Source organism: Hyla sarda, chromosome 1 (assembly GCF_029499605.1).
Source record: "Hyla sarda isolate aHylSar1 chromosome 1, aHylSar1.hap1, whole genome shotgun sequence".
NCBI classification, from domain to species: Eukaryota; Metazoa; Chordata; class Amphibia; order Anura; family Hylidae; genus Hyla; species Hyla sarda.
This window is the reverse complement of record NC_079189.1, coordinates 377,536,311-377,547,405: the sequence shown is the minus strand read 5'-3', so window position 1 is coordinate 377,547,405 and position 11,095 is coordinate 377,536,311. Positions and strand designations below refer to the sequence as shown.

Sequence of the window (11,095 nt, the reverse complement as noted above, 5' to 3'; positions counted from 1 at the left end):
AGGACTGTATCCACCTTTTCCAGCCCACCGGAGCACCGGAAAGCTGAACTAATTTATGCAGGAAAAGTCAGCAACCGCCGAGCCGAGAAGTTCGTGACGAATCGAATTTACTGTAAGTTCGCTCATCTCTATTAAACAGATTTGTAAATTACTTCTATTAAAAAATCTTAATCCTTCCAGCACTTATTAGCTGCTGAAATGGTTTTCTTTTTGGAACACAGTGCTCTCTGCTGACATCACAAGCACAGTGCTCTCTGCTGACATCTCTGTCCATTTTAGGAACTGACCAGAGCAGCATATGTTTGCTATGTGGATTTTCTCCTACTCTGGACAGTTCCTAAAATGAACAGAGATGTCAGCAAAGGGCACTGTGCTCATGATGTCAGCAGAGAGCTCTGTGTTCCAAAAAGAAAATAATTTCCTCTGTAGTATTCAGCAGCTAATACGTACTGGAAGGACTAATATTTTTTAATAGAAGTAATTTACAAATCTGTTTAACTTTCTGGCACCAGTTGATTAAAAAAAAAAAAAAAAAAAAAGTTTTCCACTGGAGTACCCCTTTATTAAGTGTGAACATACCCTTGTGTACCCCACTCCTTATTGCCCCTACACATGACGTAAAGTCTATGGATTTTCTGTGCGGACTGTGTTTCTGCAGGGAAATCAATAGTGACAAATCTGAATTAGATTGAGCCTAGTCAATTGTTTAAAAGCCGCATCAAAATCCGGAACAATACTGATTTTTTTTTTTAAACTGAAGTCATCGGGAAAATCTGCAACAAATCTAAACTGCGGGTATATTTCTTTGCAGCATTTGGATTTGTCATTCGCAATACAATGTAGATTTCCCATCTGTAAATCTGCAGCGGATAATGGAGGCGGATGTGTCCGGTGTGAACATACCTTTACAGGTGTCACTGTCAGCAGACGTCCGTATATACAGTATATAGTACGTATATATATCTCCCTATTATGTACAGGGAGTGAAGGGTTAGCCTTAAGTCCCTGCTGTGCCAGCACTGTGGTCTTGGCAGCTTGGTGGCACACTATGGGGCAGCACAGGTAGTACACCGAGCCATGGAGGGCGGTACCGCGACGTCTACACAGCAGCCCGCTCACAAGGCAGGAGGGGACAGCACCTGAGGGTAGAGCGCACCTGACCCACCAGCCTGGGGAGGAGGCGGCTGCCGGGCACCGGGCCAGACTGGCACAGGGAGGAGTGCTGGGTCCTGCGGTGCGGTACCGGGACTTCCCTGTATAATAAGTGTCAGCTGCGGCTTCCCCGGACCCCTGAGCTCTGGATGGAAGAGAAGGCAGACGTGTCCCGGCTCCGCGCCCTTTTCCTCTCCTATGCCGCCGAGCGCTCCGGCCGCCTGGGGAGGGAGGACTTCTCGTCCCTGTGCACCGAGCTCCAGGTGACTCCGTCAGAGGTGGAGAACATCTTCAGGCGCCTGGACAGGGACAGGGACGGCTCCATCACCTACGAGGATTTAATCATGGGCTTCCGTGGGACTCAGGGGCTACAGGCGGCAGAGGAGCTGTCCGGTGCGGAGCCCAAGAGGAGCCCCCGCCTGTCTGAGAGTGAAGTCCTGGAGGAGGAGAACTTCAGCCCCGGCTGGAAAGACTTCACCTTGAGGCTGGGCGACGAGTCCAACTACATCCCAAGGTCAGTGCTAGCTGCCGGGCACCAGGTCTATAGGGTGCTAGCCATCTGAAGAGTGTACCAGCTGCTGGGCACCAGGTCTATGGGGTACTAGCCATCTGAAGAGTGTACCAGCTGCTGGGCACAAGGTCTATGGGGTACTAGCCATCTGAAGAGTGTACCAGCTGCTGGGCACAAGGTCTATGGGGTACTAGCCATCTGAAGAGTGTACCAGCTGCTGGGCACAAGGTCTATGGGGTACTAGCCATCTGAAGAGTGTACCAGCTGCTGGGCACAAGGTCTATGGGGTACTAGCCATCTGAAGAGTGTACCAGCTGCTGGGCACAAGGTCTATGGGGTACTAGCCATCTGAAGAGTGTACCAGCTGCCGGGCACCAGGTCTATAGGGTGCTAGCCATCTGAAGAGTGTACCAGCTGCCGGGCACCAGGTCTATGGGGTGCTAGCCATCTGAAGAGTGTACCAGCTGCCGGGCACCAGGTCTATGGGATGCTAGCCATCTGAAGAGTGTACCAGCTGCTGGGCACCAGGCCTATGGGGTACTAGCCATCTGAAGAGTGTACCAGCTGCTGGGCACCAGGTCTATGGGGTACTAGCCATCTGAAGAGTGTACCAGCTGCTGGGCACAAGGTCTATGGGGTACTAGCCATCTGAAGAGTGTACCAGCTGCTGGGCACAAGGTCTATGGGGTACTAGCCATCTGAAGAGTGTACCAGCTGCTGGGCACAAGGTCTATGGGGTACTAGCCATCTGAAGAGTGTACCAGCTGCTGGGCACAAGGTCTATGGGGTACTAGCCATCTGAAGAGTGTACCAGCTGCTGGGCACAAGGTCTATGGGGTACTAGCCATCTGAAGAGTGTACCAGCTGCCGGGCACCAGGTCTATAGGGTGCTAGCCATCTGAAGAGTGTACCAGCTGCCGGGCACCAGGTCTATGGGGTGCTAGCCATCTGAAGAGTGTACCAGCTGCCGGGCACCAGGTCTATGGGATGCTAGCCATCTGAAGAGTGTACCAGCTGCTGGGCACCAGGCCTATGGGGTACTAGCCATCTGAAGAGTGTACCAGCTGCTGGGCACCAGGTCTATGGGGTACTAGCCATCTGAAGAGTGTACCAGCTGCTGGGCACTAAGTCTATAGGGTGCTAGCCATCTGAAGAGTGTACCAGGTCTATAGGGTGCTAGCCATCTGAAGAGTGTACCAGGTCTATGGGGTACTAGCCATCTGAAGAGTGTACCAGCTGCTGGGCACCAGGTCTATGGGGTACTAGCCATCTGAAGAGTGTACCAGCTGCTGGGCACAAGGTCTATGGGGTACTAGCCATCTGAAGAGTGTACCAGCTGCTGGGCACAAGGTCTATGGGGTACTAGCCATCTGAAGAGTGTACCAGCTGCTGGGCACAAGGTCTATGGGGTACTAGCCATCTGAAGAGTGTACCAGCTGCTGGGCACAAGGTCTATGGGGTACTAGCCATCTGAAGAGTGTACCAGCTGCCGGGCACCAGGTCTATAGGGTGCTAGCCATCTGAAGAGTGTACCAGCTGCCGGGCACCAGGTCTATGGGGTGCTAGCCATCTGAAGAGTGTACCAGCTGCCGGGCACCAGGTCTATGGGATGCTAGCCATCTGAAGAGTGTACCAGCTGCTGGGCACCAGGCCTATGGGGTACTAGCCATCTGAAGAGTGTACCAGCTGCTGGGCACCAGGTCTATGGGGTACTAGCCATCTGAAGAGTGTACCAGCTGCTGGGCACTAAGTCTATAGGGTGCTAGCCATCTGAAGAGTGTACCAGGTCTATAGGGTGCTAGCCATCTGAAGAGTGTACCAGGTCTATGGGGTACTAGCCATCTGAAGAGTGTACCAGCTGCCGGGCACCAGGTCTATGGGGTACTAGCCATCTGAAGAGTGTACCAGCTGCCGGGCACCAGGTCTATGGGGTGCTAGCCATCTGAAGAGTGTACCAGCTGCCGGGCACCAGGTCTATGGGGTACTAGCCATCTGAAGAGTGTACCAGCTGCTGGGCACCAGGTCTATGTGGTACTAGCCATCTGAAGAGTGTACCAGCTGCTGGGCACTAAGTCTATAGGGTGCTAGCCATCTGAAGAGTGTACCAGCTGCTGGGCACCAGGTCTATGGGGTGCTAGCCATCTGAAGAGTGTACCAGGTCTATAGGGTGCTAGCCATCTGAAGAGTGTACCAGCTGCTAGGCACTAGGTCTATAGGGTGCTAGCCATCTGAAGAGTGTACCAGCTGCTGGGAACCAGGTCTATGGGGTGCTAGCCATCTGAAGATTGAACCAACTGCTGGGCACTAGGTCTATGGGGTGCTAGCCATCTGGAAAGTGTACCAGCTGCCTGGCACCAGGTCTATGGGGTACTAGCCATCTGAAGAGTGTACCAGCTGCTGGGCACCAGGTCTATGGGGTGCTAGCCATCTGAAGAGTGTACCAGCTGCTGGGCACTAGGTCTATGGGTGCTAGCCATCTGGAAAGTGTACCAGCTGCCGGGCACCAGGTCTATGGGGTGCTAGCCATCTGAAGAATGTACCAGCTGCTGGGCACCAGGACTATGGGGTGCTAGCCATCTGGAGAGTCTACCAGCTACTGGGCACCAGGTCTATGGGGGGCTAGCCATCTGGAAAGTGTACCAGCTGCTGGGCAACAGGTCATGGGGGTGCTAGTTCTCTGGAGAGTGTACCAGCAGCTGGGCAACAGGTCTATGGCATGTCAGCCATCCAGTGAGTGTGCCAACTGCGGGGCACCAGGTCTATAGGGAAGCTAGCCATCTGAAGAGTGTGCCAGCTGCTGGTCATCAGGTCTATAGGGGTACCAGCCATTCAGTGAGTGTGTCAGCTGCTGGGCATTAGGTCTATAGGGGTGCTAGCCATCTGGAGAGTGTACCAGCTGTTGAACACCAAGTCTATAGGAGTGCCAGCCATCTGAAGAGTGTGCCAGCAGCTGGGCACCAGGTCTATAGGGGTGCTAGCCATCTGTAGAGTGTACCAGCTGTTGAACACAAGTCTATAGGGGTGCTAGACATCTGTAGAGTGTGCTAGCAGCTGGGCACCAGGTCTATAGGGGTGCTGGCCATCTGTAGAGTGTGCTAGCAGCTGGGCACCAGGTCTATAGGGGTGCTGGCCATCTGTAGAGTGTGCTAGCAGCTGGGCACCAGGTCTATAGGGGTGCTGGCCATCTGGAGAGTGTACTAGCTGCTGGGCACCAGGTCTATAGGGGTGCTGGCCATCTGGAGAGTGTACTAGCTGCTGGGCACTAGGTCTTTATGGGTTCTAGCCATTTGAACAGTGTGCCAGCTGTTACTTCTCTTTCAAAGGCTCCTGATGGACGGATATCCCCTGTATACTAATTCTGGGGTGGGGGATGAGATTAGAAAAAGATGGGGCACAACCTATGTGGCTGATATTGCTTGTCTCCCAGCTTTTCCATAAATGTTTACAAATGCAAGAATAGATCAGAATAAGACAACTCAGGACCTGTATATAGTGGTGCCATCCATGCCACACCATTGTAATCAGTCATTGCGTCTAGTTTCCCTGCTGTTCCCAACCAGTGTCATCTCAAGCTGGCAATATCTAACTTTCCCTTTGGCACCATAGTGTAAATTCTTTCTCCTGACATCTACCTTTGGCGGCAGTCAGGAGGCTCCCATACATATTTGATGCTCGGCCAGTCCTATGGAAATCGGTGGGTTCGGAGATCCTGTGTCTAATATGTGGCCAGCTTAAAGGGGTAATCCAGCAACAGAAAAACAGAGCTGATAAAAAAACAAAAACAAAAAAAACAAACAAACACAGCATCACACCTGTCTTTAGGTTTTGTTTGGTATTGCAGCTCAGTTTCATTGATGTAAATGGGGTTAAAGGGGTACTCCGGTGGAAAACATTTTTTTTTTAAATCAACTGGTGCCAGAAAGTTAAACAGATTTGTAAATTACTTCTATTAAAAAATCTTAATCCTTCCAGTACTTACTGTATGTCCCACATGAAGTTATATTTCTTTCTGGAGTTTGTTTCTGTCTGACCACAGTGCTCTCTGCTGACACCTCTGTCCATGTCAGGAACTGTCCAGAGCAGGAGCAAATCCCCATAGAAAACCTATCCTGCTCTGGATAGTTCCTGTCATGGACAGAGGTGTCAGCAGAGAGCACTGTGGTCAGACAGAAAATAAATTAAAAAAGAGAAGAACTTCCTCTGTAGTATATAGCAGCTGATAAGTACTGGAAGGATTAAAGTTTTTATATAAAAGTAATTTACAAATCTTTTTAACTTACTGGCACCAGTTGAAAAACAAAAAAATGTTTTTCAGTGGAGTACCCCTTTAAGCACCTAATGTCCAACCGCCTTAAAGTAGTAGTGCGCACTGCATTCCTATGGTGTATTTCTATGTGGGACATCAACAAAGGGAATCAACTCAGTAAAGGAGGAGAGTGTATTTATAAGAATAAAAACTACCACAAGAGGACATAGTTTTAAATTAGAGGGACAAATGATTAAAAGTAATATCAGGAAGTATTACTTTACGGAGAGAGTAGTGGATGCATGGAATAGCCTTCCTGCAGAAGTGGTCACTGCAAAGACAGTGAAGGAGTTTAAACATGCATGGTATAAGCATAAGGCTATCCTCCATATAAGATAGGGCCAGGGACTATTCATAGGATTCAGATTATTGGGCAGACTAAATGGGCCAAATGGTTCTTATCTGCCGACACATTCTATGTACCTTTTTATGGCTTATCTTTAGTTTTTGCCATAAATGTCTGTTAGATGCTGGCGCTACCTCTGTGACCCCCACCTGTTTTGAGGTTGAGAGTCCCCCTCAACCCTTTTCAGCCGGCTTGGAGGAGGTTGGGATGCTAAAATAGTCAAACAGGCTGATGACTGCCATAGACATTATTTGGGGTGTTTTTGAATGATCAATTTCTTTATGTAGAGTCCCTTTAGAGATAGTTTTTGATGCCAGTACTCAGAAAATAATGGGCTGCACGCAACGCCTGTTAATCCCTGAGGAATTTACTTAACTGTGTGAAATAAGCTGTTCAACAGTTTTCAGCTTTCAACCACCTCTGGCTGCAGGCTGGATGGGGCTGGGGGGGGGGGCCTTGTTCTCAAGATCGGGACATGTCCTAGAGTTTACTTGACTACCCGCATGGAACCAGCTAGTGGAAGTAGTGCTTGTTTTTACTCTAGTTGTAATGGCTTTGTCAGAGCAAATGTCTTCCTGTTAGTTGGAGAGTATTGGTCACTCAGTGGATTACTGAACATGTAGTCTGTAGGGTAGGGAAACAATCCTGTCAATCTAACATGGCACCTTGTTTGCTTGGTATATTTTAAGTCCCAGCCTGACTGCAGGTCTGATGGCACGAACTAAAGGATCATGGGGCATTGTGCTCCTAGGAAACTGACCATAAGGAAATCTGTGGTCAGACAGGCCCCCGTTAAGTTAGGTTATTTAACAGATACTTTATGGGGGGGGGGGCATCAGTTAAGGTGTCATATGTGTTGCCCACAATGCTGTTCAGGGGCCCACAGCCATAGAAAAGCATTCTCCTGTGTAGTGTATGTGAAGAACTGACTAGGATTTCTATGGCTCAAAATAATTGTGGATGGATTGCAATCCACCATTGGCACTCTCCCTTGAAAGACTTTGGAGCTGGATAACAACTCTTAACTCTTGACAAGCTGTACAGGGGTCCTTAAAGGGGTACCCCACCCCTAGACATCTTATCCCCCATCCAAAAGATAGGGGATAAGATGTCTGATGGGTACCCCTTGCTGGGGACCCTCACAATCTCCCTGCTGCACCCAGCATTCATTTAGAGCATCAGGTGCAGGGCCGGAGGCTCGTGACATCATGGCCGCACCCCGCTCATGACTTCACAGCCATGCCTCCTCAATGCAAGTCTAAGGGAGGGGGCGTGACGGCCGTCACTCCCCCTCCCATAGACTTGCATTGAGGGGGCATGGCCATGACGTCACAAGCGGGGCGTGACTGTGACGTCACGAGCCTCTGCCCCGAATCACCAGTCATCCGGCACGGAGCAAAGTTGGCGCGTGCACCTGATGTCTGGGGTGCCGCAGCCGAGATCGCGAGGGTCCCCAGCAGTGGCACCCCTCCTCCGATTAGACATCTTATCCCCTATCCTTTCGATAGGGGATAAGATGTCTAGGGGCGGAGTACCCCTTTAAGTGCCTTATGTCTATACCTGTTGTAAAGTGGTGGTTAGGTGATGGTTAAATGCTAAGCTGACTTATTAAAGGTGTACACCTATGTGTTCTGAATTAAGAGGTTTTAGGGATAAGCCAAGAAATAATTTTAAAAAGTATAATTAAAAATACAGACAAGCCCCCCCTAATACATTTTTTTTATCACCACCTTTTTCCCATTTGCCAAATTACAATTTTTTTAAAAAGATAAGCCTAAACATATTGGCCCTCATTTACTATTCTAAACCCGACTTGTTTTGTCAGGTTTTTTTTGGCGCATCTTTGTCTGCGACATGTTGCAGACATTGTGCGCCAGTCTGCGACACGATGCAACATTTTTTCCCCGACGGACCCGATGTGGATTCTCCCAAACCCGAAAAAGGGGCGTAACCTGACATTTCTGAGCTTTCCCACATATTTATAAATGTTTCCAACCCGAATTTGTTGAATTGTTGTGGATTCTTTCACGACAACTCAGAGGAGTTAGAAACCAAAACCAACAAAACCCACGTGCGACAAACAGGATGCGACATAATAATAAATACCAGGGGAAAAAAGCAGTCGGGTAAGAAAGCAAGATAGACTTACAACCCGATTTTCTAAGTAAATGAGGCCCATTATGTATCACTGTGTGTAAATGTCTGACCATGAAAATATAATGTTATGTTATTAAAAGCGCATAGTGAATGGTGTATGGTGTATTCATAAAAAATGGCAGATGCCAGAATTGCTGTTTTTTGGTCACTTCATATGTCAGAAAAATATAAGGAAAAAAAAAAAAACTAAGAAATAAAAAGTGATCAAAAAAGTCCCATCAAAACAAATGGAACGATTCAAGCTACACATCATGGTGCAAAAATTGAGCCCCATATACAGAAAAATTTAAGTGTATTGAATTCATATATGTCATAGTGAAAAACGTATCCCTTATCTGCAGAATAGGGGATAAGTTTTAGATTGCGGGGGGTCCGACCCCCTGCGATCTCCTGTATGAGGCCCAGCTCTCCTAATCGAGATATACGGAGGGTTCATGGCGGCCCCAACTTCGGGCGGGGGTCATGACACGCCACTCCTGGAGAGAGCCAGGGCCCCATACAGGAGATCGCAGGGGGTCCCAGCATTTGAACCCTCTGCGATCTAAAACCTCACTATGATACGTCTCCTTTAACCTCACAAGGACCAAGGGAGTACAGGTGCGCCTTTTGTCCCCTGTACTTAAAAGGGTACTCCGCCCCTAGACATCTTATCCCCTATCCAAAGCATACACGCCCTTCCCCCACAATGCAAGTCTATGGGAGGGGGCGTGACGGCCACCACGCCCCCTCCAATAGACTTGCATTGAGGGGGCGGGGCATGATGTCACGATACTCCTCATTGTATTGTATGAGAGATTGGAGGGGTTCCCAGAGACCGAACCCCCACGATCAGACATCTTATCCCCTATCCTTTGGATAAGGGATAAGATGTCTATGGGCGGAGTACCCCTTTAAGGACCAGGGGCATACCTGTGCGCCCTGGTCCTGCTACCATAGTTAGAAGCGCGCTCACAAGCTGAGCGATTTGTTTCCGCTGGGTCCCAGTTGCTATCAGCAGCAGGGACCCATGGTTAATGCCGGACATTGCAGATCAGACTGATACCTGGCATTAACCCTTTAGATGTCGCAATCAAAGTTGATTGCCTTGTCTAAATGAGGGATTTAACATTGAAGGTAGCTCAGGGAGCTGATCGGGACCTGCGATTTTGCTGCGGATGTCCCAATCAGCTTTAGTGGACAGCGGGAGAGCCCATTGCTGCCTCCTGGCCATCCGATAGACCCTCTTATGCTGCAGCAGAGAGCTAATAACTCTGATCAATGCTGAGCCAATGTCTAGCAATGAACAGTGTATGCAATCACAAGATTGCATGTTATAGCCCCCTATGGGGAGTTAAAAAAAGGAAGAAGCGTAAAACATAAAAGAGTTGATAAATGTGAATAAGCCCCTCCCCTAATAAAAGTTAGAATCACCCATTTCCCATTTTTAAAAACAAAATAATGTAAACAAAAGTAAACATAAATATATGTGGTATCGCCGCGTGCGTTAATGTCTGAATTATTAAAATATAATGTTAATTAAATTGCACGGTCAATGCGTACACAGAAAAAATATCAAAGTCCCAAATTGCACATTTTCATATATCATAAAAAGCACTTCATATATCATAAAAATATATTTTTTTAAGTAGTAAAATAAAATAAAACCTATTTAAATTGGGTATCGTTGTAATCATATGGACCTACAGAATAAATATAAGGTGTAATTTTTACCAAAAATTACAAAATGTCATTTTTTTTTTCGATTTCACCCCCACAAATATTTTTTTTGTTTCGCCGTTGTTATAAAATCAGTGATGTCATTACAAAGTACAATTTGTGACACAAAAACAAGCCATTGTATCGGTTTGAAAGCGTTATGATTTTATAAGGGGAGGAGAAAAAAAAACGAAAGTGCAAAAACGAAAATTGGCCTGGTCCTTAACCCCTTAAGGACTGAGCCCTTTTTCACCTTAAGGACTCAGCCGTTTTTTGCAATTCTGACCACTCTCACTTTAAACATTAATAACTCTGGAATGCTTTTACTTATCATTCTGATTCCGAGATAGTTTTTTCGTGACATATTCTACTTTAACTTAGTGGTAAAATTTTATGGTAACTTGCATCCTTTCTTGGTGAAAAATCCCCAAATTTGATGAAAAAATAGAAAATTTTGCATTTTTCTAACTTTGAAGCTCTCTGCTTGTAAGGAAAATGGATATTGAAAATAAAAAAAATTTTGATTCACATATACAATATGTCTACTTTATATTGACATCATAAAATTTATGAATTTTTACTTTTGGAAGACACCAGAGGGCTTCAAAGTTCAGCAGCAATTTTCAAATTTTTCACAAAATTTTCAAACTCGATATTTTTCAGGGACCAGTTCAGATTTGAAGAGGATTTGAAGGATCTTCATATTAGAAATACCCCATAAATGACCCCATTATAAAAACTACACCCCCCAAAGTATTCAAAATGACATTCAGTCAGTGTTTTAACCCTTTAGGTGTTTCACAGGAATAGCAGCAAAGTGAAGGAGAAAATTCAAAATCTTCATTTTTTACACTCGCATGTTCTTGTAGACCCAATTTTTGAATTTTTGCATGTTGTAAAAGGTGAAAATTTTTACTTGTATTTGTAG

General features: G+C 47.0%; 1 protein-coding gene across 1 annotated transcript in view; it reads left to right on the top strand.

Annotated features, from left to right (window-relative positions):
• The first annotated feature begins 635 nt into the window (after positions 1-635).
• Positions 636-11,095, top strand: part of RASEF (RAS and EF-hand domain containing) — a 112,225-nt gene continuing 101,765 nt past the window's right edge. The window contains exon 1 of the mRNA XM_056523797.1: positions 636-1,666. Coding sequence (XP_056379772.1) covers positions 1,302-1,666 — 365 coding nt within the window. The 5' untranslated portion in view covers positions 636-1,301. The remainder of the gene's footprint in view (positions 1,667-11,095) is intronic.